This window comes from Podarcis melisellensis, assembly GCF_964234715.1.
Source record: "Podarcis melisellensis genome assembly, chromosome: 1".
Lineage (NCBI taxonomy): Eukaryota > Metazoa > Chordata > Lepidosauria > Squamata > Lacertidae > Podarcis > Podarcis melisellensis.
The window spans coordinates 90,854,468-90,881,974 of record NC_138528.1 but is presented as its reverse complement, the minus strand read 5'-3'; the positions used below and the strand labels follow the sequence as shown (position 1 = coordinate 90,881,974).

Here is a 27,507-nt window from a genome sequence, read left to right as displayed (position 1 = left end):
ATATTTTTAATATGGTTAGCTCACTGCCCAACGCTTTATACTATTTCAGTTTTCCCATAGCAAATATTAGATTTTGACTGTGAAAAGAGCTGGAATTCTTTATTGTGGGTGCGATAAATCGTGATAGCATAATACATTTGGTCTTATCATTTGACCTATGAATTATGAACATAAAATCATCAACAAGTTCAAAAAAAATTGATACTACCTACCATTCATAAGAGGTGTACAGCAGCCTTGAAGTAAAGCTGATTTTGTTTCCTTTGAGATGGAGCTTGATGAAACTCTTCTGCTCTGCTGAACAAGGTGGCAAAATAGAGCCTTTTTCCTCACAGGGTTTACAGGGCATCGTTTCTTATCAGATGTGCAAAGATCCCTTGAACGTATTCTGTAGTTATGAGTGTGGCTTCTAAAAAGGTCAGTAATGCTATTTCTCAAGGCAGGCAGGTTAATATCGTAGCTTCCCTCTGTAGTTCAAGAAGCTGACAAAAGAAACCTAGGTGTTTTGTCTTCAATATGATCTGCTACAGTCAGATTGACTTCTTTCATATGAAGTCATCGAAGCAGTAGCACTGAGAAAGCAATGTGGTCCCTGCATGCTTGGGTGAGCCCTACAGTATACAGAAGGACCATTTTTGCAGCTTAGAGAATCGTGAAGGATGTGTGTCTGGGCCACTGCTGTTAGCAGGTGAGGATACACTCCAAGGTACCACTTGTAAATTTGCTGATAGCAAATAACAGTAAAGGGAGATTCTTACTGCAATTCATGAAACCCAAAAGACTGCAGTTTCATAAGTTGTCACTGGGTTCTCCTTCAGGGTCAGCATAATGTGAAGGCTTATAGCGCACTGATGAAGCTTGGAAAGGCAGCCTTACGTAGAATTACAAATGCCGCCTACATTGCTGCAGAATAAATTCATGTTTCCAAAATGACAGTAGAATTCTTCCTTCAGACTGTCAGTAGAAACCCAGCGTAGGCTTGCAATAGGCAAAAGTGACGAACTGATTCATCCTTTGAGTGACACATTCTTGAAGGCTCTTCTGGTGTAAATACCCAGGCTGACTGGTCTCTGCTTTATAGGAATATCCAGGAAAGCATGAATCCGGAAGATGAAGTGGATGAGTTTCTAGGCCGCGCCATTGATGCAAGGAGTATTGACCGCTTACGTTCTGAGCACGTTCGCAAGTTTCTCTTAACATTCAGGGAACTTGACTTGGAGAAGAAGGTAATATTCCTCAAGAAGAGGTGTGTCTGTGGAGGTCAGTTAAGAACGAAACCAGACAGATGATGGTGACAAATCTATCTCTTTAAACTTTAAAGTTGTAAAATCTGAATCGGTGCAAATCATTTGTAAAGCAAGGAGCATGGTTTAAAGCTCAAGAGAGGCATGTGAATCAGATGCATAGACCCCCCCAAAAAACCACTGCTTTTGCCCCCCCCCCCAATCTCTCTGAAAGCTGCTTCCCCCCCTCAGCGCTTTCATTTCCAGTATTGGAGCCCATTGGGGAGAGTGGGTAAAAATTCCCTTTGGTATTCAACTGAGGTAGAGAGGTTCACAGTCCTCTCCCCACACACCTTTTTTAAAAAAAAGCTTTATATTGCAACCCCCAGTCACCACTTCTCACACAATTTGGGAAGACTTTTTAATGATTTCAGTCTGTCGCTGTCATTTGTATTTCGGCCCTCAATAATCTTCTTTTTTTCCTTCTTCTTCCCCAGTCTAAACATTATTGCCCTACTAAAGAACTTTGGTCTCTTTTTACATACCAATGCTTCTCAGATGTCTCCTAGATAGCAAAAAGCATGTTGTCAGATATGGTGTATTGGGAGACAGTATTTGTACATTAATTTCAGCTGCTATCCCAATTGCTTTATTGCATTTGGTCCTGGGCCATGAGCATATTTGAACAGGTGAGGAAGAACTGATGAGCTGCTTTTCTTGAAACTTTGCATATATCTACAATGTTACATGATACCTCAGAATTCATCATTCCTGATAAGAATGCTTCTACACATTTTTTCATAGTTTTCCCTTTTAGTTTCCAAGTTTGTTTAAAAAATTGCCTGCAAGCAGCCCTTTTTCCTTGTTATTCTCTAAGAGGCACTAGTGAAGGAAACCTTCAGCAGATGTTTGAAGAAGGTGATCTTGGCACTGGGTATTTTGTGTGAGAGATATGTGTCCTCCTACCTAATATATGAATTTGTAGTATAAAGGTAGTATCAGTTTATTTCCATTTTATAGCCCACTGTACCACTGTCAAGCTAACAACACACCAATAAGGGCAGAGGCAAATATGTTAAGAAATGCAAGATTAAGAAAGGGGCTATAACATGAGAATTCACTAACACATGGTTCCTTTCCTTGCAGTACTCCAAACAGGTGGACGATCGATTTGGTGCATATGTGGCTTGTGCCTCCATAGTCTTCCTCTTCATTTGCTTTGTTCAAATCACAATTGTGCCACAGTGAGTAGATCTTTATATCTTTCCTTGCACAATCCATCTTCCTTTTTACTCTCCCTGGCTTCTTTGCACTAAAATGAAGTAAAATTATTTCCCATAATGTGTGGCTGTGTGGCAAACTGCAGTGCTCATTGTTGACATTCATTTCCTTTGGTATTGTAATGTAATATTGGTTGTTACTAATATTATAGTTTATGTCTATTTATTTCTGCCTTTGAGAAATATGATTTAGTCTATTTTCATATAAATATCACAGGAAAAGACCCTCTGGGTGCTTATCTAGGGTACTGCACTTTGCAACATTGTACTATATGCGCAGGTTGAAAACTCAACACCTACATTCATGCAGATTTGACCATAATGCCTAAACTTGCTTAACACAGAATACATAATCAAAATAAAAACAGAAACAACCAAATAACTAACCCCCCCATAGTGTAGAACATAAAATATTCATATATGATATATCCTTTTCAGCAATGAGGGCTGGCTGTGTCATATATTCAGGGGTACAACCTTTTAATTAAAGCAATTTTAAGTAGTATTCATTCCACATTGACTCCATCTTTTTCTGATCAACTTGTTTCTCCAGTATCTTTTCCGCAAAGGTTTTTGATACCATTGTGGTATTGACTCTGAGTAGTTTATTTATTTTGGATACTATTTCCCTTACTTGCAAGTGTTATAAGTATCTATATCAATTGTTCGAATTCTGTTATTGATCCAATTGCTTCAGTTTTAACCAAGATTGAAACTATAATGTGTTATTTGATGCTTTTGAAACAAATCACTTTTATGTTTACTAATTATTTTTTTAATAAGTTACTTCCTGCTTTACTGTTTGTCCTTTGGTACAAATGTTTTAGTCCATGAAGTTTCTCTTTCCGCTCATAGTATTGTTTGTCATCTTCTGGATCTTAAAATATTGATGGAGAAATGGTATGAGTGGAGTGGCTTTTTATGCAAGTTTTTTTGGACTACATATTGGAGTTTTGCATTATCAGCAGTAAAGGTGGCTGCAATTCCACCAAGAGGCTGGGTTCAGGAGAGTGACAGGGAAGCAATGTGAGGTGAGGTAAGGGAGTGTGGAGATGAAAAGGATGGAAAAGTTAGTGGCAGGAAACAGGATGTGGCTGAAGTCACCGTGTCCCCCCACGCCCCACATATGAAACTTCTTAGGCCTTTTACTGCTGCTTTTATCATCCTGGCTTGTTCTTCTTCGAGGCAAAAGAGAAAGCACTGTGCAAGGAGAGGCAGAAAATCAGTTCCACAAAGCAGTGGGAGCCAAAAACATGTAATCTAAAATTTAGACGGCTCCATCTAGGAAAACTGAAGAGAAATCAAAAAGAGGCTTGCAGCTAAATTTAGGTCGATCACTTTAATGTGTGATTAAAAGCTACTAAATTTATTCTTTCTGGCTTAGCTCAGCATCTCTGAGGCTTTAGATCAGAGGTCTGTGATTTCCATTATTCTTCAGTAATCACAACTGTTACAGGATTTGTACCTCTTCTGAGCTTTTACAGAAATGGCCCAGTAATCACAGGAATAGGGGACCTTTGCCATGTTCCTTGAAGGTGCAACACACCGATCTTATGTAAAGCATCTATTGCTGAGGCAAGGTCTGCATTGCTGTTGGCTTTTTTTACAGATGAAGCAGACGTTCCAGTTTTCCTTTCTGACCAAGAAACATTTTTTTAAAAAAGCTATTTTTACTTTGGAATGACTTTCCATTATGTGCTACATATGTCTTCAGGTGCCAGGACTTAGTGGATCCTAGGATTACACCCCTAGAGCAGCACATAGGGTGGGGAGAGGGGAGATTGTTCTGTAGGGCAAGCAGAAATTATTGTTCTGACTGAATAATTGTAATTGTTCAACATTGATTTCCACCCACTGCCTAAAGATTCAGTTTTAACTAGACATGAAAAAGAGCACAATCCTTACAACTGCTACAGAATCTCAACCTTTTAAAACCACAGTGTAACATATTACGCATTGCATAACTACCCATATATATATATATATATATATATATATATATATATATATGTAGTTATGCAATGTGTAATATATATATAATCATTTCTAGTTGTCTTAGCTAAGTAACAAATATGGCAGAAGTTGGGCTGGCTCCAGAATTTGCTTTTAAGAAAGATCTCAAGTAACAACCATATACCGGGTCATTCCCATAGGCAAGGGATCTGCCTAGACACCCCTTGCAATGAGACCTACAGATTTCATCACTTTGATAATTCTTAGTACCCTTCACTTCTTGTCTCCCAAACGCCAGAAGAGAAACAAGAAAGGTAAGTCACGGAATTGTGCTGTAGCAGTGTGAGCAGTATATTCTCTCAAGGAATGGGGACTGCTGCCAGGACAGTGGAAAATTGTATGCAAGCAGCAAGACCCTCTCCCTCCCAAGTATGTGTTTGTTTGCATCAATGATATGATGCTGTTTCCCTGATGGTCTCTGTAGTGCCAGGAGAAAAAGAAAGTGGATTAGATTTGAGCCGGATCCAGAGCTCATCTTGGCAAAGCCCTCAAGCATCATGTGCTTCAGGCATGGTAGTTTGTCTGGATGTTGCTAAGGCAATCCAGAACAACGTGATCTTGGAAGCTGCCTGATGATAAGACTTCGGTTATATTGGAGAATGCAAAGATAGCCACAAAAATGAAGCAATGTAAACTAAAGTATTATTTGCTGAAACTGGAAATCCCAGGCACATCTTACTGTAATTCAGTTCACAGGGTTGCAGGCTGTGAAACAGGACTCTAGTTATAATTTCACCCATAATAAAAATGTGGTGTAAAGAGGCCAGCTTTCTACTTAGTGGTGGTTTAAAATAGCAGAGGTGTTGACAGTAGTTTGGCAGCCATGTCTAGAGTCCGGAATCAAAATACACACTGCAAAAAATGATTAGCAGCTAATTTTCACTTTTGCTCTAACAGCTTTGTGGGGAAGGTGAAAGCCATCAAGTCTGAGCTTCAGGACAAATCCTTGGGGAGGTCATTTTCCCAGCTAAACTTACCCTGCAAACTTACTTTGGCTTTAAAGCAATAATGCTGTCATTACTTCCACTGCTGGAGAATTCTAGGAATTGTGGTTTGTTGAGGACACTCACAATTCTCTGTTAAAACAAAAAAAATTCCTTCAAGTAGCACCTTAAAGACCAACTAAGTTAGTTCTTGGTATGAGCTTTCGTGTGCATGCACACTTCTTCAGATTCACAGGACCACTTGGAGATTGGGGTGGCATGCAACAATATTAAACTGATTTATCTGCACCCTTTTTGGTTATCCAGAACTCCAGAACTCTTCATCAGGCAATATGCCACACAAAACTGGGGTGAGGGGTGGGGTGAAACACAGGGAAAATTAAGAAATAAAAAATTTAGACTGGATGTTGACAAGGCTTCCTAGTTAGGCAGAGAGCAAGAAATAAAGACAAACACTGCAGTCTTTATACTGGCAAAATCAAAAATAGGAAGCAGCCCTTGAGTCTTTATCCCAGAATCCTGGGTATGTAGCCTGATAACAGTAACACCTAGCAGAGACTTGATCAAGGAACTAAATATAAAAACTTACCTTATGGCTGCAATATCCAACCTGATTATGGTACATTTCCCCCTCCCCCCTGCTTTATGTAACTTTTTACCTGATTAAATGTTCTGGAGGACTCAAAAGTTTGCCATTATTTTGTGGCATTTAAAATGGTCTTAATAAAGGTATTGCTCAGCTGTGTATTTTAGAGGTTCATAGCTTCATTTGCTTTTTATTTGTAGTGTAAATATTTGTCTATAGTGCAAATGTTCTCTAAGAACAACTGGGACAACAAAATTACATGTAAGATGGCTAAATTCAGACATCTTGGTCTTGTAAACCATAGTTTATCAGACAAAGAATGAGGCTTATGCCCACATGCTTCCCCTTCTCTTCTCTTCTCTTCTCTTCTCTTCTCTTCTCTTCTCTTCTCTTCTCTCTTTGCGTGTCTGGCTTCAAGGAAGACTTCTGCTTTGTAAGCAGCACTTAAACAACAGTTTCCTGGTTCGCACTTCACAGAAAACTAGTTTTAAGAAAACTTCATTGAAATTAGGTACTCAAGGAGAGATCATTCTTGGCCCCCAAACCATGGCTTATCGGACTGAGATGCTTATGTCTGAACCAGTTCAGTGTTTGTAATATTGTGTGGCAATGGATATATGTGCGTTGAGCACTGTAAAAGTCCATGAGATACTGACCAAAAGCATGGAGGGGTTCAAAAATGAAAACTCTCAGCAAAATGGCGGTGATAAATTTGTTACAATCAGCAGGAAAGCCACAAAAGCCTGATGAATATATTAGCAAGTAGAAATGCTCTTTGTAGTCAGGGAAGAGCATGAAACCCAGCTGGCTTTCATGTGATTAGCCTTAATGTTACTGTGCGTGATAATCATTGTTGTTGAATTATGGATGAGGTTGAGCAATAGGAAGGGAAGGGTGAGCCAGGTTTGTTTGTTTGTTTGTTTGTTGTTTTTAATAGTGAGGTAACATGGAAATGTTTCACTCATAAATCCTACACTAAAATATGGCTGTGCCACTCACTGTTCAGTTAAGATATTCTAACCAATGCAACTGGGCCACACACTGGACCTTTTTTCAAAATTGGAAGGGTGCAAGGAGGGGTGATGAAGAAAGAGACAGAACTGTCTGATTTTACCTAGTGTTCTGTGCACCATTGAAACAGTTCCCTTCCACTAATGTGACATACCAGCCAAGTTTCATACCTCTACTACACTTAATAAAAACATAAGAAGAACCTACGGAATCAGGCCAATAGCCCATCATAGTGCAGCACCCTGTTTTCACAGTGGCCAGCCAGATTCCTCTGGGAAGCCCAAAGCAGGTCACAAGTGCAACAGCATTTTGCCTGTCTGTAATTCCTATCAACTGGCTTTCAGAGAGGCATAATGCATCTTGACGGTGGAGGTAGAATTTATTGCAACATGCAAGCCCCCCTCCATTTAAAACACATATAAAAATTCCAAGGACTTCACAAAAAAATGGAATGCTACATGGTTTGATTATCAGTTAGCTTGGATAGCAGTAAAACAACAACATGTAAACACTTTTTTTTAGTTATACTCAATAGTCATAATTAATTTATAGATGCAACTTGGTTCAAAAGTCATTCACACATCTAAGGGTCAAAGTAGACCTGGTGCTGGGGGATCCAGAATCCGATCCCTTTTATTTTATATTCTAGACAGCTACACAAGGTGGAGAGGCCAAATTAGACTGGGGAAATAGCTATGGGGTGGTGGTGTGTAGAAATGAAATTCTGCTTTCCCCCACTCCCAATTTGAAGCTACTGCTTGCCCCTCAGGAAAAATGTAATCTCCACAGGGAAGATTTGTTCTTGAGTAAAACCAACAACAATCCATGATCCAGATGCAATGTTCAGGTAAATATTGTGGTTTGTTGCTCCTGCTCTCACACCATGAAAGGAACATAGTAGAGTGATCTGTGCACTCACAGCAAGTTGTTAATTATGGCTTACTGTGGTGTGTGAACTGGGTTATTGATGCAAAGGAAGTGGCCAGAACTTGTTTGGGTGTTGGCTATGTTTTTCATTTTTCTGTTGCTGTTTTTCAAGTGCTTGACAAATAATGCATCTTTAGATGTTTTAGATCATTTTAAATAGAACCAATGAGAATGAAAATTGTGTCTGGATTTTGGAATATAATGTAACATACAGATTAAGAACAGTGTGAAATGATTACAGTAGGTTGCAAATATGTCTTTTTCAAATTTACTAAGCTGCCATCCAGTTTTGTTGTTCACTACCAATTTGTGGATTGACCTACTCTTAATCATAAACCTTTTCTTTTTTCACTGTTGGAGCTGTTATTTCAGGAGGGTGCTGCTTCCTATATTTCTTAACTAACATAAAGAGAACAGTGATATTGTGGTTTTCTATCCTCTCTTCCTGCATCTTTCAATGACTCTACTATGCCTCCTTTCATTTGTTACACTCATCTCACATGGCTGTGTTTTCTGGTTTCAGCTCTGTGTTTATGCTGGCATTCTACCTGACCTGTTTTGTGATCCTCACCACAGTAATATTTGTTTCAGTCATCTACTCCTGCGTAAAGGTGAGTGGTAGTAATTTGATGGTATAATCCTATGTGTGTCTACTCAGAAGTAAGCCCCATTTAGTTAAATGGGATTTATTCTCTGGCAAGTGGGTGATGATTTGCTCACTATTTTGTGGCAATTTGATTAGTCTTCATAAAGACATTGCCCTGCTGTGGATTTTGGATCTCTTACCTGTTCTTCACCATAAGGTCCCAGATTACAACAATACAAAAAATACAGTATTAAATCCAGTAAAAACATTTTTCAATCAGAGGAATAGGATGGATCGTGTGTGTGTGTGTGTGTGTAAGACCAAGTAATACATACAGCATACAGTGATAGCTATACCATGATGATGCTAGACACCTCTGTGGGAAGGGAATTCCACAATTTAAGGGCTGACACAGAGAAAGCCCTCCCTTGGGTTATCATTCTGTGTACTTCTGTCAGAACTGCCAGGACGGCCTCCTCTGCTCATCTTAACATCTGACAGTCTGTAGGTAAGGAGCCAATAAGATAATTGGCTCCTACATCATTTTAGAGCTCTAAACAACAAAGTGAATAGAAACTATTAACCAGCATAGTTGTTATAGGGGCTTGAATGGAGCTTCAGGCAGTAATTGGCTGCTGCATTTTGAACCAGTTGAAGTTTCAGGATTGAAGATACCCAAGCATGGAGTACAGAGGCTGAGTCACGAAGGACCAAGGCTAGAGCTGGTGAACTAGTCAGAGCTGGAAACAGGCCTTCTAGTCACTAAGGCCACTTGAGTTTCAAGTAACAATGTTGGAAACAAGAGTACCCCCAAGTTGCGAGCCCCCTCCTTCCAGAGGAGTGTAACCCTTTTGAGAAGAGGCCATCTCTCCTCCCCGCCCTTGAACCAGAGAACTTAGAACACATAATACTTCTGTCTTATTGGGATTTTGCTTCAATTTATTGGCTTACACCCAGCCCATCACCACTTGCAATCACTGGTCTAGCACCTGAACTGCCTCTCCTGATTCAGCTGGAATGAGGAAATAGAGCTGGGGATCATCAGCATATTAATAACACCTTGCTCCAAATTTCCTGAAATAGCATGGCTGAGCAACAGCCTCCCTTAAGTAGGAACAGAACCACTATTACACAGAGTCCCTTGCCTTTTTGTACTCTATAAAGCATTGTCAGTACTTGGAATGCTGTTTGAATTTCTTTCCAGTAAGAAAAAAAAACCCAGCTAATGGAAAAATGACTAGTAGTGACTCATGAAATACCTAGTGACAAATCATACAGCTATAGTTATAACCTTTATTTTGCCTTGGTTTGCTGATTTCAGTGCTTAGGCTCTGAACTATTGCCATAGCATTCAAAAGTATTTTATTGCTGTCAGTACTGAACTTCTTGATGACCCATTCTGACTCAGCTTCCACATTTCTGAGGTAGGCTGCTATTTGTAGGAAATTAGCTTCTATTTCAAATACAGTCTGGTTTGCTAATTGAAAACATACTCTTTAAAGGTGTCATAAAGAGAATAACTAGGTTTTGTGCTTAGACTATGCTTATTCTTAAGAGATTTAATCAGTTTGTTGGTGTCTCATGTTAATCCTAGTGTTCTCTTGTCCAGTTTAAGAACATTCTTAGGTGATCAGTGATAGGGAGGGCAGCCTGCTTGAGCATAGTAGTTGGCTTGCATATAATTCTAAGCCATGGTTTGTTTGATCATTCAAATACTGTCCAGTGACCTAGCTTTGGTTTGTTTACTGCTGACAATCCATGATCTGCAGCCATTATTTGTTGTTTACTCACAAACTTTGACTTGCTTTAACTATGACTTGGTAATATATGCATATCCAGCACTCTTCCTTAACCATAGTTTGCTTGGCTACTTTATCTTAGAGGCTCACCAACCTACAAAGGCCTGAGCCAAGAACATCTGAAAAACAAAACAAGTCATGGGACAACTTGTGGTTCATTCATAGCTTGTTAAACACCAATAGCTTATTGTTATGTGTGAACCAAGCTAGAGTGTGACAGTTAGGAATTTTATACCTTCTATATTGATTCATTTTTGTTTGCCCCCTGCTGCTGCATGATTTGGGTGTCCTGTGTAAATTTCAACAAAGGTCATAACTAGATTGCAAGGCCTGTCCTGCAGGGTTCATTGCTTTTTACCATCATGACTCTACTTATTTCATTTCTATAACAATACCAGTCATTGATTCTTGTCATTTGCTTCTTAGAGTTTCCAATGCTGGATTTTTAAAAATATCGGCCTTCTGTGGGTAGGGCCAGGTAAGAACTTTGCAGGTTAATATCCAAGGAGAATTGAACACCCTGCACATCAGCTGATGTGCATGCAGGTACCCTGCACCCTGCAAAGTAGCTGAACCCGTGGGATTGAACTCCTTGTGCATCACATGATGTGTGGGGAGTTCTGTCCTGCTTTCTGCAGCTGATCCTGTTGTGACTCTACCTGCCCCACAAATGACATCACATATGATATCAGGTGTGAGGCTGGTTTGGGAAAAACAGCCTCATGGGCAAAATGGTGAGGCTTGGGAGGCCAGACTTGGTCCACAGGCTGGAGCTTTTCCATCACTGACTAGTGATTTATGACCTCAGATTTTGTATTCCACATTCCAGAGCAATGAAAGGTAAATGTTTATGAGCAAATGGTTTCTCATACATCGCATAACATATTCTTTGCCGCCAACAAATCTGGGTTTTTCTACTTCAGCTAAACCATTTTGAAAGATGGTTTCCAAATAGTCAAATAACAAGCAGTTAGGTTGTCAAATAGAAGAAAGCAGTTCAAATGCTGACATTTTCCAAATTTAGGATTTGATGAATTTCTGGATTACATAAATATGTAAAATTCTAAATACGTAATTAGCCAGTCCTAGCTTCAGAGCTTGATGGGAGTTTGATTAGGCTGAAAATCCTTACAGTGCTCTAAAATCTTTTTGTGCAGGCAGAGGTAGTATGAAAAGCCTGCACCTCATGCTGCACATAATTTAAACTTTCTCCTTGTCTGTTTAGAATAGGGTGATGTTTGACTGTGATTCATCTGTCGCATTGAGAGCTACTTACAAGCTTAATTTAACCACTTGGAAGAACATTGCTAGATTTTTATTATCATCTTACAGTTTATTGCTATCTTTTATTATGTCAGTGCCTGGTATGATAGATGATCTCCCCCCTTTCCACCCCAACCAAAGAAAAAATCTGGTCCAGTGATTTTAGATAGTTCTCTAATGGACGCAGGTGAAGGCAGCAGCTTAAGCACAGCATTGTCACAAGTTGTATCTGTCTCCTTTTGTAATAGGCACCAGCTAATCAGCCCTCCTGTTCATCAAACAACTTCATAATTGTGCTTGTGTAGGAAGCAAAATGCAACCCTTCTAATCGTGCAATAAAAAAAGGGGGGGAGCAAAAAGGGAGAGGTTGGCGTGGTTAGTCATTGCTAAAAAAGCAATACACAAGCCATTTCTCACTGTCTTCTTTTAAAAAAGAAACTACTTAGAAGCCTAGTTGGTGCAATGATAATGATGCATATTTGAGCTGCTATTTGTCTGTGTCTCAGATTTCTCTCTAGGGATTGAATTGGGGAGCATTTTGATGAAGTGAAATTAACAGCAGGGAAGCCTTTTAGTTTTACAGAACTCAAACATCTGAATTCTAGAAATGTATCCTTGTTATCTCCTTGCATGGGAGATTTGAATGCTGTGGTGGGGTGAGCCACAAACAAAAACCTATTGGAGGAAGATGTGCGAGAAGCAAGTGAAGGAAAATATGCTCCCCTGAACTCTCCATGTTAAAACTTAATATCGGAAGATAATCTCCAAGATCCCAAACTCACTGGCCAGCCAAATACCATTTAGAGTTAATTTAGTTGGAGTTGATGATTCCTGAACAGCTCCTGTAGAGTAGATAAATGTTTGTAGATCCCAGAGGGTCACAAGATTCAGTACAAGCCAAACTCTGATGGCTCCAAAAGGTGATTAGACAAATTCATGGAGGAGGAGAGTATCCATGAATGCTAGTCATGATTACAATGCATTACGTCCAATATCAGAGGCAGTAACAGTTGCTGGGGAATCATGAGCAGGAAAGTGCTGTTTAGCTTGGGTCCTGTTTATGAGTTTTCCATAGGCATTGTGAACTCAGAATGGTGGACTAGATAGGTCTTTGATCTGATGCAGCTGGGCTCTAATGTTCAAATCTCTGGTGCCTTTGGAAGTTTGAAGACATTTGCCAGTGTTATTGACTACTGTACAATTCACTGCTGCAGTTGTACCTATTGTCCATCTAAACATAATAAGTGGTGACATGAAGATAAAACTCAATTCTAGCTAGAATCTTGGAAGCAAAACAGGTTATTTCAAAATGCATGTTTATATATCCATTTATTCTGAGATCAGAATCGAATGTTTTGTTTTGTTTTGCACACCATTCTTTCTGGTTCTGATTTAGAAACCATTATTTTAATCAGGGAGCAGCAAGTCAGTATGACAAGTTAGCCAAGCAATTATGCATTTAGCCTTTCTGCTCCGAAAATTACCTAGAGGAAGACAGATGTTCAGTGATCTGGCATGTCAGCTTTTGTACTTTCTAATGTGTATTGTTCTTTAGTGTGCAAGATATTTATCCAGAATCCTGATTTCAAACATCTTGCTTTCTCTTTTTTGACCAGCTTTTTCCAGCTCCGCTCCAGACTCTCTCACGGAAGATTGTTCAGTCCAGGACCAACAACACCATAGTTGGGGTCTTTACCATTGTATTGGTTTTCCTCTCAGCCTTTGCCAACATGGTATGTTACACTGGTTGTTACTTTTATTTAGCATCACTGACCTATCAGTGCCCAGAAGCTGTAGGGTACAACAGAAAGCATAGCTCCTTGTGTATGTGTGACCAATAAAATAAAAGTAGGCGTGGGCTCAGTAATTTTCCTAATCGTTCTAACCAGTCATGGTTACTACTTAATGTCTCCAGTGCGTTGGCCAATATTATGTCTTTAAAATAGACAGGATCAGAGCAATGCTAATTGTTTCACCTGTAAATGGAGCACTTCCTGGAAATTCCCAGTGCCAGTTTCATGGTATATTAATTAGATGGGTTAGACAATACTTGGGATGTGGGAAAAGGTAGATGATGTTTTGCATACCTGCTAAACAGTCATTACAGCCGCCACTATTTAACTGGTGGTTTATATTGTCGGGCCCAAGAGCCATCTGTGCTGGGCCATTTTGCCATTGTGCAGAGAAGCATCTTTTAACGCATCTCTGCCCTGAGTACTTTCCATTCTGGTTAGCTGTTTTCTCTTTTCCTTGCCTTTCTTTTTGTTAATCTCTTCCCTTCTGCCAGTTCACTTGCAGCACTGTGGATCTCCGTGATTGTGTGGCTGCAGAGTATAACATCACCCCACGTGAGGTGAACATGTGCCATATTAGCTACTCTGCCTCCAATTACAGCCTGGGGACAGTACAAGGATTATGTGCCAGCTCCCAGCCAAGCTGCAATTTCCCAGAGGTGGGTGTGTTTTAAGTTTTAAAATTCATACAAACTATAAGTGGCCCTGTTTTATGCTGAATGAGACAGTTAATCACTTAACCCACTGTTGTCTGCTTCAGCTGTTTTCAGCTCCTCTCCATTGTCTTCAGGTAGAGAACTTTTTCCAGGTAGAGATTCTTTCTAGCCCAGCTACTTAAAGGTAAAGGGTAAAGGGACCCCTGACCATTAGGTGTAGTTGCGGACGACTCTGGGGTTGCGGCACTCATCTTGCTCTAGAGGCCGAGGGAGCCGGCGTTTGTTCGCAGACAGCTTCTGGGTCATTTGGCCAGCATGACTAAGCTGCTTCTGGCAAACCAGAGCAGTACACGGAAACACTGTTTACCTTCCCACTGGAGCGGTACCTATTTATCTACTTGCACTTTTACGTGCTTTTGAACTGCTAGGTTGGCAGGAGCTGGGACTGAGTAACAGGAGCTCACCCCGTCACGGGGATTCGAACTGCTGACCTTCTGATCGGCAAGCCCTAGGCTTTGTGGTGTAACCCACAATGCCACCTGCGTCCCTTAGCCCAGCTACTTAAGATCCTTTAAATGAGAGATTACAGGTTTCAGACCTAAGGCCTTCTGCATACAATATCCTTTTGCCAATGATAATGTGTCAAACCAATTCTACACTGAATTCTCAGCTTTACCACTCCAGACTGTAAGTGGGATAGTGTTATTATTCAATGCTGCTACCACACCAGGTTTAATGTAGCTGCAGTTTTATACACACTTACCTTGGGGGTTGGTCCCACTGAGGTCAATGACACTTGCTTCTGAGTAGACATGTAAAGAATACACTGTTCTAATGCGCTCCTTTATAATTAAATACCTAAACAAACTTTTAAAAAGTGGGATCAGGGAGTGGCATTTGAAAAATATAAGTCTTGATCTGAGGTGGTTTCTATGAGTTCGCAATGTCACCTTCATTATGCATCTTATGTAGAATTGACTTTGGAGCAGCTGACAGCTGTCACACAAAATTACAAGTTAATTAGAACAAAGATGCATTAAACACGTATGCATATATGATGTATGTACATTCAAATAGGCGTGCATGCACATACCTTACAGAATAAAAGGTGGACTTTTAACTGCCAGAGGACTAAACTGCTGCTGAGGCTTATTGGGTCAGGGATTGTGTGGGCCTGCTGGAAGCCCAGCTAGACAAATGTGTCAGTCCCAGTATAAGGATCCATTGAAGGATGTTCAGTGGCACGCTGGACCTAAGGTACCCTCAACCAAAGTTGTTCAGAGCCTTATATTAACTGACATGTGACATAGCAAAAGAAGAATAATTAAAATAAGTTGATGTGTAACCTCATTCTTGCAGCACTGCTTAATTGATGTTTGATGTTCTTTACTGATTTGACTCCCGTTTGTTCTCTCTTCCTTCCTCCCTCCACTCTTTTTTTTTCCCTCCTCTTCCGCTTCCCAATCCCTCCTCTCGCAGTATTTTACCTACAGTGTCTTACTGAGCCTCCTGGCCTGCTCTGTGTTCCTTCAGATCAGTTGTATTGGGAAACTCATTTTGATGTTGATTATTGAATTTACATATGTCCTTATTGTGGAAGTGCCAGGGCTTACCCTCTTCGACAATGCAGATCTTCTGGTCACAGCCAATGCCATGTAAGTTACCCTTAAACCTTTGTAAGTTGTTTTTATATATATAAACCGAGAGAAAGATCACCAAGTGGAAGTTTTAGTAAAGCAGGTGAGGAAGTAGACTGTTTCTGGACTATACCATTTCGGAGTACCAGTAGGTTCTCACATGACTGGACACACTTCAGTTTAAAAAAGTAAAACTTGCACATAGGAGTTTAAGAAGTCAAGGGTTTTTTGCCTAGCCAGTTTTTTATGTGTACGGTTTTATTGTGTTATGGGAGGGGCATTCAGTCATGTGAGGCCCCTACCCAGGGTCTAGAGTGGAATAGTCCAGAAACAGGTTTACCGCATCATTTGCTGCTTGGGAAAACCAAGTCAATGAGTCCATGAAAACAATTTTATGTAAACAGAAACAAGTGAGATAACACTGGAAGTCATTTGAGAACCCTCTATTAGTTCTTGCTCTTGGTTCTATTTTGCTGGTATCTACAATTTGAATGTCATACTCTGCATGACTGTTGCGCTCTCAGATAAGGACCAAACATGTATATTTTGCATCAAGTAGGAGGCTAGTGCCTTAGTTGTGTTGAATGCTAACACATATCTTCCTTTTTAAACATATTTACTCATTAAACATTTTTCATTGTAGGAGTTTGGCTTGTTCACTAATAAGCAACACTACTTTTATTGGCATTATTTGTATGCCTTATGATTTCCTTAATTCCCTTAAAACCTACCAAACAACCAATTGAATGAGATCTTTTCTTAAGTTAATAAAACAACACAAGAAAGAAAGAAAAAAAAGGCCATTCTGGTTGAACCACAGTTGTGCCCTTCTCCATTTTGGATTGCTTAATTCTGATTAATCCACTCAGGTGTGATTTCTGCCCTTCATATAAAAAAGAAAATTGATAGCAAATTAGGGGCAGTCATTTGAAGGGATAATCTCAAAACAAAACATCCTTTAGGCATTTTATACTGCATGGAATTTTGATAAGTCAGGAGCAGACTGAATTAGAGCACTTAAAAGCAATTATTTGCATCACCTCACAATCAAGATGTCAGTAAAAAGGTGGAGTAAATAAGCATCTTTTTCCCAGAAATAAATTTAGGAGCTGCAGTCTTACCACTCATTAAATTAGCTTTGCTTGCTCTGAAAGCTCCATTTATTGTTAGTCTTACTGTGTGGTGAACCACTTACGGCTCATGGGAAGTATTTAGTACATATGCACCCGCCAGTCTAGGTGCAGATCTCTTCCAGATGCAGGGAATATTATCCTATATTAAATTAACTGGGCATCTGTCTGATCCATCTAATTATTCTGTATATGACATGCACACTAATTAGCAAGATGCACAGGTGCTTCTTTTCTCACACCCCTATACAAATTTACTGAAAACATAAGACACGAAAAGGCTGGTGGTAAAACTGCCAGCCAAAAAGAATTGCAACCATGCAAACAGGCCTGGTGTCAAACTTCAGGGGGCCCTCAGCATAGTCCAGCTGATGCCCCTGTTCCTGTCACACTGGAGCTCCTAGAGCTCTCATCCTCCTCCTTGTGGCAGCAGCTGTGCCGCCAGTCCCTTTCCTCCTCTTCCTTAAAAACACACAATACAGTCATACCTTTGTTTTCGAACAGCTTGGTTCTCAAACGTTTCAGCTCCCAAACACCACAAACCTGAAAAAGAGGGTGTTCTGTTTTGTGAATTATTTTTGGAAGCCAAACCTCCGACGGGGCTTCAAATTACAATCAGAAGCCGTGCCTTGGTTTCCAAACGTTTTGGAAGTCTAATGGATTCCGTTCAACTTCCAAGGTATGACTGTAGTGGCTAATTCAGTGGTAGCTTCTCACCACCTTGGGATGAAGAAGAGTCCTTGAGAGCCAGGAATTCTGGGTAAGCTGATTGTGCTGCTGCTGTGGTTTGCCATGGCATCTAGGAAAACTTTTTTTTTTTTAGAATTATTTTTTAAATCTAAATTTGAAAGGCCTTTTTTAGCAAAGTGCAGCAACAGCACTGGCATTTTCCAGGTCACCTTTCTCAGAGTTCAAGAGAGGCAGCAGGCTATGCAGTTACCATGGATGGGAGCCAAGTTGGTCCCCAAGAAGTGTCTGCATATATCCGCCTGGATCTCATGTTAAGATCCATGATGGGCCTTTCAAAGCCCTGGGGCCATCAACCAGTGCCCAGCTAGGCTAACTGCTGGCGCCAGGCCTTCCTGCAAGGAGCCATGTGGGGTCTGAATTTCAGCCGGAAGATGACAGCTGCTTTTAAGCAAGTTCTACTGACTCAATGAGTCAGTAAGTACCGTATTTTTCGCACCATAGGACGCACTTTTTCCCTCCTAAAAAGCAAGGGAAAACGTGTGTGCGTCCTATGGAGCGAATGCAGGCTTTCGCTGAAGCCTGGAGAGCGAGAGGGGTCGGTGCGCACCGACCCCTCTCGCTCTCCAGGCTTCAGGAAGCTATCCGCTAGGAGTGGGAGACCCAGCTCTCCCAGGGCTAGCGGAGCGCTGCATTAATCCCGAAGCTTGGGGCGTGCAGAGCTCAGCGCGCCCCAAGCTTCTGGGTGCCGGCAAGGTCTCCGCTAGCCCTGGGAGAGCCCCGCGACGTCGCCCGGCTCTCCCAGGGCTAGCGGACCACTGCGCTAATCCAGAAGCTTGGGGCGTGCGGAGCTCAGCGCGCCCCAAGCTTCTGGGTGCCGGCAAGGTCTCCGCTAGCCCTGGGAGAGCCCCGCAACGTCGCCCGGCTCTCCCAGGGCTAGCGGACCACTGCGCTAATCCAGAAGCTTGGGGCGTGCGGAGCTCAGCGCGCCCCAAGCTTCTGGGTGCCGGCAAGGTCTCCGCTAGCCCTGGGAGAGCCCCGCGACGTCGCGCGGCTCTCCCAGGGCTAGCGGACCACTGCGCTAATCCAGAAGCTTGGGGCGTGCGGAGCTCAGCGCGCCCCAAGCTTCTGGGTGCCGGCAAGGTCTCCGCTAGCCCTGGGAGAGCCCCGCGACGTCGCGCGGCTCTCCCAGGGCTAGCGGACCACTGCGCTAATCCAGAAGCTTGGGGCGTGCGGAGCTCAGCGCGCCCCAAACTTCTGGGTGCCGGCAAGGTCTCCGCTAGCCCTGGGAGAGCCCCGCGACGTCGCCCGGCTCTCCCAGGGCTAGCGGACCACTGCGCTAATCCAGAAGCTTGGGGCGTGCGGAGCTCAGCGTGCCCCAAGCTTCTGGGTGCCGGCAAGGTCTCCGCTAGCCCTGGGAGAGCCCCGCGACGGCTAGCGGAGACCTTGCCGGCGCCCAGAAGCTTGGGGCGCGCTGAGCTCCGCACGCCCCAAGCTTCGGGATTAGCGCTCCGCTAGCCGTGTCTAGGCTGCGGATAGCAGCCTGCTTCCCGGAGCGTCGGGCGCCCTGAAAGCAGAGCGCCCGGCACTTCAGGAACACATCCGCTGCGTGGAGAGCCTTGCAGGAGTTCCCCGCAAGGCTCCCCACGCTGCGGATAGCAGCCTGCCGCCCGGCGCGAGGGGCGCCCTGAAGCAGAGCGCCCCTCGCGCCGGGCAGACATCTGCAGCGTGCAGAGCCCTGCAGCAGTTCCTCACAGGGCTCCCCACGCTGCGGATAGCAGCCTGCTTCCCGGAGCGTCGGGCGCCCTGAAAGCAGAGCGCCTGGCGCTTCGGGAACACATCCGCTGCGTGGAGAGCCTTGCAGGAGTTCCCGCAAGGCTCCCCAAGCTGCGGATAGCAGCCTGCCGCCCGGCGGGTGGGGCGCCCTAAAGCAGAGCGCCCCTCACGCCAGGCATACATCCGCAGCTTGGGGAGCCCTGCAGCAGTTCCCCGCAAGGCTCCCCACGCTGCGGATAGCAGCCTGCCGCCCGGCGGGTGGGGCACCCTAAAGCAGAGCGCCCCTCACGCCAGGCATACATCCGCAGCGTGGGGAGCCCTGCAGCAGTTCCCCGCAAGGCTCCCCAAGCTGCGGATAGCAGCCTGCCGCCCGCGCGAGGGGCGCCCTGAAGCAGAGCGCCCCTCGCCGGGCAGACATCTGCAGCGTGCAGAGCCCTGCAGCAGTTCCTCACAGGGTTCCCCACGCTGCGGATAGCAGCCTGCTTCCCGGAGCGTCGGGCGCCCTGAAAGCAGAGCGCCTGGCGCTTCGGGAACACATCCGCTGCGTGGAGAGCCTTGCAGGAGTTCCCCCAAGGCTCCCCAAGCTGCGGATAGCAGCCTGCCGCCCGGCGGGTGGGGCGCCCTAAAGCAGAGCGCCCCTCACGCCAGGCATACATCCGCAGCTTGGGGAGCCCTGCAGCAGTTCCCCGCAAGGCTCCCCAAGCTGCGGATAGCAGCCTGCTTCCCGGAGCGTCGGGCGCCCTGAAAGCAGAGCGCCCGGCACTTCAGGAACACATCCGCTGCGTGGAGAGCCTTGCAGGAGTTCCCCGCAAGGCTCCCCACGCTGCGGATAGCAGCCTGCCGCCCGACGGGTGGGGCGCCCTAAAGCAGAGCACCCCTCACGCCAGGCATACATCCGCAGCGTGGGGAGCCCTGCAGCAGTTCCCCGCAAGGCTCCCCAAGCTGCGGATAGCAGCCTGCCGCCCGGCGGGTGGGGCGCCCTGAATCAGAGCGCCCCTCGCGCTAGGCAGACATCAGCCAGCCCCACAAGCTCGGGGGACAGCAGGGAGGCGCAGCGCCACTATCCCGCTGTTCCTCGACCTGGTTCGGTTTCCCTGACCTGCTTTTGGGGGGGAAATAAAGGGAATTTTTTTTCCTTTATTTCCCCCCAAAAAAACTAGGCGCGTCCTATGGTCTGGTGCGTCCAATCGTGCGAAAAATACGGTAAGATAGATATAACAGAGTTAACGTGGAAAAGCAGTTTTTGAATTGTCACTGTCAGATTTTATGGTCTGCTTTTACTTTGTTTCTTTTCTAGAGAATACTTTGTTAGGTGACTCATAAACTGAACAAAATAAAAAATAAATTTAAAACGAAAGGGCAGAAGAACTGGAACAGGAGCTATGTTAATTGGATTATAAAGTATCTGGTTCTGCTGGAGTGATCTGGTGATACGACTTGGATAAAAAATTCTGACAAAGTACAAGAAAAAAATGTTCAGTGAATAAATATGAAGGAACTAGATTTCAAGGCACTCCCTGCTTCTCCAGTACCATCTAGAATGAGACAGTAAATTTGCAAACAAAGGGTAGAATCCAGCTTTATGTGGGCAGATTCCAACTTATCACATTTTATCTCCTCTTTTCTGCAGCCTCACTGCAGAATTCCCTAAGTGCAGAATTCCCTGCACTTGAATCCCCTAATTCAAGTTAGGGAATGAATTCTTAGGAATTAATTCCCTAACTTGTCCAGGCAGCTTTGTTTTATAACATCCTATCTAATATGCCAACTTTCCTTGACTCCTCACTTCAACGATAATCAAGCTCAAAGTCAAAAAGCGATCCTCTTTCATTGTAGGGAAAGGCAAGGAGAAGAAAATTTTAGGAAGTGGTTATGGCTCCACATAGTGTTCAAAGTGAAAAATAGTAGCACTGATTTTGTGGAGCAGTTGATTATTACACTCAATCCTAAATGTCTTTATTTTAAAATATGTGGCACCCTGAATTCCGTGGAACTCTGTGTAGGTGTAAGAACTTTTTAAAAAAGAACAGTGATTTTAACCATGTTTGGAAACATGTTCCATTGAAATTGCAGCAGGACCTGCAATAAAGTGAATGCTTTGAGGCTTTGATTCTAGTGTCACAAGGGGCATTAGGGATCCCTCCTGTTGCTGCAATCCATCATGCATTTCAGAACAATGAACACAGAGACATATAAAACAACTTCCCTGTAATTTAAGTGGAGTACTTTGCACACATGTTCATTTGATTAACATCAGGCAAGTGATCCAGAAGAGACATGGACCTTTGAACTGGCTGAAGTATTAGAGAGGCACTTTTGTTTGGATAGCATTGGAGCAGTGAAATGTACACCTTGATTTTAATCCAAAGTCAGCAGTGCCTTGCCAGCTGGGAAGAATACTGAAAAATTAAAAAGGCAGCTTGTGCAACAAATAAGGGAAACAGCATAATCATAATAATAATGAGGAGGAGGAGGAAAATTTTTATATCATATCTCATTAGTGTTCAGACTTCTTCACATATATTATTTCAGCATTCTTTAGAAGATGATTGCTTGATAAGGCAATCTGAGCTCTGAACCAGGGTGTTCTTGGCTCATTGCCGACTCTGTGACCGACTCTGGGGTTGCGGCGCTCATCTCGCTTTATTGGCCGAGGGAGCTGGCGTACAGCTTCTGGGTCAGGTGGCCAGCATGACTAATCCACTTCTGGTGAACCAGAGCAGCGCACAGAAACGCTGTTTACCTTCCCGCCAGAGCGGTACCTATTTATCTACTTGCACTTTGACGTACTTTCGAACTGCTAAGTTGGCAAGAGCAGGGATCGAGCAATGGGAGCTCACCCCGTCGCAGGGATTCGAACCACCAACCTTCTGATCGGCAAATCCTAGGCTCTGTGGTTTAACCCACAGCGGGAAGGCACTAAATGTGGAATTGGGAAGAAAGCAATGGCGTCAGTGATTTATAAATATAGCATAGCAATCTATGTACATTGTCTAAAACCTATCTCTTGCTATTTCAGAGTATTTTCCAATGGGACTGAGAATGGAACATGGTGAGTTACTGAGGGGGCAGGTAGCCTGAGGTTGCTTTAAAAAATATTAAGTGGATTCAGCCATTGGTGGGTTTGGGTTGTTGCAGACATAATGTGGCTCATCCTTTAATGGTGCTTAAGGGATATGGGATGGGCACACCCCTCTCTTCTCAAACACAAGTCCCCTCCCTTGCTGTCTGAAGCACTGTTAACCATTTTGAATGCTTGCCAGAGTTTGAATTTGAAACAAACTTGAAATGCAAATTAACGTCAACCACAGTTAGTAGCACTGCTACCTAGCCTTCGTTGTATTCAAGGGTAGGAAGAATTTGACCTCATAAAGGCAGGGAGAGTGTGAGAAAAGAATAGAATCTAGTGGTCTCTCACAAATCCCCTATGATTTAGTAGTGGAATGCATTGACTCTGCTGTGGCCCTTTGTCTCCCTTCCTTGCCTAAGAGGCAGTTTTGATACAGTGTGCCTCACTTCTAGAGCCATTGAAGCACACAAAAAATGAAGATTGATGGGGCGGCCTCATGCAAAGTAAAAGATGGCCACCTGGACTTTGCTGTTCACGCTGCATCAAAAGCAAAAACTAAATGTTTCAGAGTTTGACAGAATAAAATAGTCAGTGGATTTTATTGGTCAGCAGCTAGAGCCCACCCCTTGCTCAGCCTGTTGCTACACAAAGAGGTCAAGAAATTGCTTGCTTTGAATTGTACGTACTCCTCCAGTTTAGCAACTGGCATCCTAGAACATCCAGAGATTTATATATTTTCTTTTCCTGCATAGTCCTCCAAGTGTGTCCAGGGTGGCCTTGAAGATTGTGACTCCCGTAGTTATCACTGTTTTTGTCTTGGCGGTGTATCTTCATGCGCAGCAAGTGGAATCCACAGCAAGACTTGATTTCCTCTGGAAGCTTCAGGTGTGTGTTTTTGAGTGTAATTTTAAAATGCCATTTATAATCAGCAAACAGTTGCTATTCACGCTGTTAATGCGTTATCGTACTGTGCTCATAAATTATATCGAGCTAGAAGCACTGGCACAAAGGAAACTCCTATGGTATCAATTTTAGCTGAGGATCACAAAGATTGTGCTCTTAGTTTTGTTTTATATTGTATTGTAAAGAATACTGTCCATGCATGTGTATATCCATCCCATGCATATAGTTTGGACGGAGGCACCCTTAGTGTGTGCAAAATCACATTCTGTTGCTAGCATGTATTGATGGGTTACATCTTAGACCTTATACCAGTGGTTCCCAGCTTCTTCTTGGCCATGCACCACCTAAGCAACTCTAAAATCCTGATGCCCTCCCCCATGACATAGAATTATGGTATTGTTCAAAAAGTGAACTCCTATTCATGAGGAGGAAGCCTAAAATGCCATTAACTGTTAATAACTCATTCTCGAATTATTAACAGTTAATGGCCTTTTAGGCTTCCTTAAAAATCTTAAAAATCAAATTGCCCCCCTGTGGGGCATGTGCCCCATGTTGGGAACCACGGCCTTATACAATAGATGCGCAACTTATGCAAGAGTTATTTTCCAGGGATAGCACACAAAGCCAAAATCGCATAGTCAAAACAACCCTTTAAAAACAATTAAAGTCTATCCAGCCACCTCTGCTCTGTCTCCAAAAGCTGCACACATACTCTCAAGGCCACTACACCTTGCACCAGGGTTAATGCAATGGCGGGTGTTATTGCTGACATTTCCCCCCTGCTCTCCCACCCCCTTATGGTATCTCCCCTCGCCCCTTTTTTCCAGTCAAGTCCATAGAGCTGCAACCGCTCAAGCTAAACACGCAAAAGTTGTGTGTCCACTGTTTATGCTTCCAGTCCATTTGCCACATAAATGGACCTGAGTTGCAGGCTGCATCTTTTTCTCTCTCCTCCTCTCTCCCTTTTCAGGCTACTGAAGAAAAGGAGGAAATGGAGGAATTGCAGGCCTACAACAGACGCCTTCTCCATAACATCTTGCCAAAGGATGTGGCAGCCCACTTCCTTGCACAGGAACGGAGGAATGATGAGCTGTATTACCAGTCATGCGAGTGTGTGGCTGTCATGTTTGCTTCTATCAGCAACTTCTCAGAATTCTATGTAGAGTTAGAGGCCAACAATGAAGGAGTGGAATGCTTGAGGCTTCTCAATGAAATCATTGCTGACTTTGATGAGGTGAGCAAGTTTTCTTTCTTTTAAAAAAGAGTTAAACCTCAGTGTGGTCTAGTTCATGCTTAACTGATCCCTGCATTGCAGGGGGTTGGACCAGATGGCCTTTGGAGTACCTTCCAACTCTACAATGCCGTGAATCTATGACTGACCCTTTTGTATTGTCCTGATGCACACAACACCAGTCCTCTCTGACACTTGTGTTTTCTGTGCTAGATTTCTTTCATATGCCAGAGGTATCAATAGAAATACAGTACTACACTTTTCTTTCCTAGAAGTACTATATACTGAAAGGTGCTGCTGAGCCTTTGCAATACACTCCTAAATAAACTCTTCATCCATGGCTATGGGTAGGACCCAGAAAGCTACCTGGCTTGCAAGCCTTCCTCAGCTCATAGATCTAGTTTCCTAGTTCTTGGTATCCTTGTCTTTTGACTTATTTTCCTGGTCAACAGCTGTTTTAATCACCTCATGCTCTGCTCCCATGGATCTGTGTAAGTGCAGCAGTCGAAACAATAATTTGTCCAGGTCAGCTGAAATGGTCTCATGCTTGTGCAGAGGCTCCTAGGAAAGTTCTACCTCCTTTATGATTACCAGTTACAGTGGCACTGGCCACTGTTGCTTTTATTACTCAGAAAGCTATGATTAAAAGTGCAAATGGTCCTAACTCAGTCACCTGACAGCAAGTACTGATACACTCATGCCAGGACATGATGTAGATCCAAACTGAAAGGGCAATGCATCCCGTGACCTGACATCCTAGTGCAAATCTTATTTTTCTTTCCTTATCAATTTGAAGAAGCAAAAATAGGATCTAAGACACCATCATGTCTATGTGCAGGATCAAAACAGTTCATGACCTTTCTTTTCATATGGGAAGCACATTAGAACATGTGTTATGCAAGCTACAGTGAGCATGATCATATCTGGGTCTTATACAGATCACTCAAACAGTGTATATTTATTTACACGTGTCCTTTTCAATAACTTCGTTCCTTTGTTGCCTCTGCAGATTATAAGCGAAGACCAGTTCCGACAGCTGGAAAAGATCAAAACTATAGGCAGCACATATATGGCTGCTTCAGGCCTCAATGATTCCACCTATGACAAAGTGGGCAAGTCACACATCAAGGCCCTGGCTGACTTTGCAATGAGGTTAATGGATCAAATGAAATACATCAATGAGCATTCGTTCAACAACTTCCAGATGAAAATAGGTAAATGCCTTTGTTATGGTGTTATGCTGTTATGCTTCTGGAGTATTTCCTCTGTGGTTAAAAGTGCAAATGCCACGTGTTAATTGGTGCTGCCTCTACTGAATTAAATTAGCACTTAATGGAGTATTCTTGATCTGCAGTGTTGGTTGTGTTTCCTGCCGAAATTTGACCCCATTACATAACATTCTCAACTGGAGGTTAGTAGCCAATTGAACATGGGAAGATCTAAAGCCAAACAAAATTAGCTTTCTGCCCACATTAGTGCTTTAGAAAGGACATGGCTGTTAGAACTGCTTTGTAGAACACTGGAAAACTGTTTTTCCTATTTGAATCTGAAATGGATAAATGCACACACCCTTGAAGTGGAGGCAGAGCAAGAGCTCTTTCAACATGATCCTGTAAGGCCAATCTGCATGCATGCAGGTGCTTGACACTGGGTTCCTTCACTCTTACTGGATTCCTAGAGCCATCACCATTGTTTGGGATGAACTGAGTCGAGCACCCGTACTTCCTTCCACTCAGTCAAAACCGACAAGGCCAGCCATTTTGCATTCAGGCCCCTTTTTTGAAGCTGGCCACTGTGAGAACAGTATGCTGCACTACATGGGCCTTTGGGCCTGATCCAGCAAGTCTCTTCGTATATGCTACATTTTTATCTCTTTCACTGGGAATGCCTCAGGTTCAGTCGGTTGATTCACAAGGATGTCTGGAGTGAGGCTTCTTACTCCAGGTATGCTCCACTCTCCACAGACCAACTAAGCTTAGAATGTAATGTGTAAATTGAGAACGTCTGCCAAAGAAGCAGATTTTATAACATTTTTTATAGATCATTTATTTTGAGTGTAGAGCATGAGTGTTCTTGGCGCACTGTTACTCATCTTCATAATTCTGGATAGCAAGATACAGTATACTGATATCAAGTAAAAAATAAGCTCCAGTGAGTTTTCTGAGAAGCAGTTAGATAGTGTAGGACAGGGGTTCCCAAACTGTGGTCCCCAAGCTTCATTCAGATGGTCTGAGGTGTGCCTGTGAAGAACACTTGCCGTATGACTTCTATGGAATTCAAATTGTAATACAATAAAATTATATTGTATATATATATATATTGTATATATATAAATTATATTGTATACATATATATATGTATGCAATAAAAATGCAATTAAAATCCTACAGCATCTAGCGTGGTGCACTGCAATTGCTACAACAGGCAGAGAAATCATCAGTGTAGGATATTTATATGCAGATATCACAAATTTCAAAGCCCACAAATCTTTGATATCACAGATTTCAAAGACCAGGGAAGGTAGCACTGGATGAATTTACCTCACTCTCAACTGGTAATGTTTCAAAGTCTTAGGAGTGCTACACACATTACAACCACCATATGGAGTCTGCTTTAAAACTTTGTTCATTTATAATAATACCTGATCATAGACTCATGGCACGTTTTGTCATATAGCCCTCAAAAGGTTGGCCATTCAGAAATTAGCTATGGTCAATTTATGCCAGGGGAGAAATCAGATAGTTGCAGTCCTCCTGCATATGTGATCTGGTAGTGATAACTTATAAGATGTACTTTATACACTCATGTCTAATTCCATACTATTTCTTTGCTAGGGCTCAATATTGGCCCAGTAGTAGCTGGGGTCATAGGCGCACGTAAGCCCCAGTATGATATTTGGGGGAATACTGTGAATGTAGCTAGCCGAATGGACAGCACAGGAGTGCCCGACAGGATTCAGGTGAGTCTTCTTGGCACCTCTCCTCCTCCCTAA

At 43.0% G+C, this 27,507-nt stretch overlaps 1 protein-coding gene across 6 annotated transcripts in view; it reads left to right on the top strand.

The window, feature by feature from the left end:
• Positions 1-27,507, top strand: part of ADCY5 (adenylate cyclase 5) — a 189,073-nt gene that overhangs the window by 155,030 nt on the left and 6,536 nt on the right. For all 6 annotated transcript variants that reach the window (XM_081924757.1, XM_081924755.1, XM_081924754.1 and 3 more), the window contains 11 exons: positions 1,082-1,226; positions 2,370-2,467; positions 8,508-8,595; positions 13,249-13,365; positions 13,920-14,084; positions 15,561-15,736; positions 22,331-22,363; positions 23,134-23,266; positions 24,255-24,518; positions 25,525-25,729; positions 27,350-27,474. In XM_081924757.1, the coding sequence (XP_081780883.1) occupies positions 1,082-1,226; positions 2,370-2,467; positions 8,508-8,595; positions 13,249-13,365; positions 13,920-14,084; positions 15,561-15,736; positions 22,331-22,363; positions 23,134-23,266; positions 24,255-24,518; positions 25,525-25,729; positions 27,350-27,474 (1,549 nt within the window). The remainder of the gene's footprint in view (positions 1-1,081; positions 1,227-2,369; positions 2,468-8,507; positions 8,596-13,248; positions 13,366-13,919; positions 14,085-15,560; positions 15,737-22,330; positions 22,364-23,133; positions 23,267-24,254; positions 24,519-25,524; positions 25,730-27,349; positions 27,475-27,507) is intronic.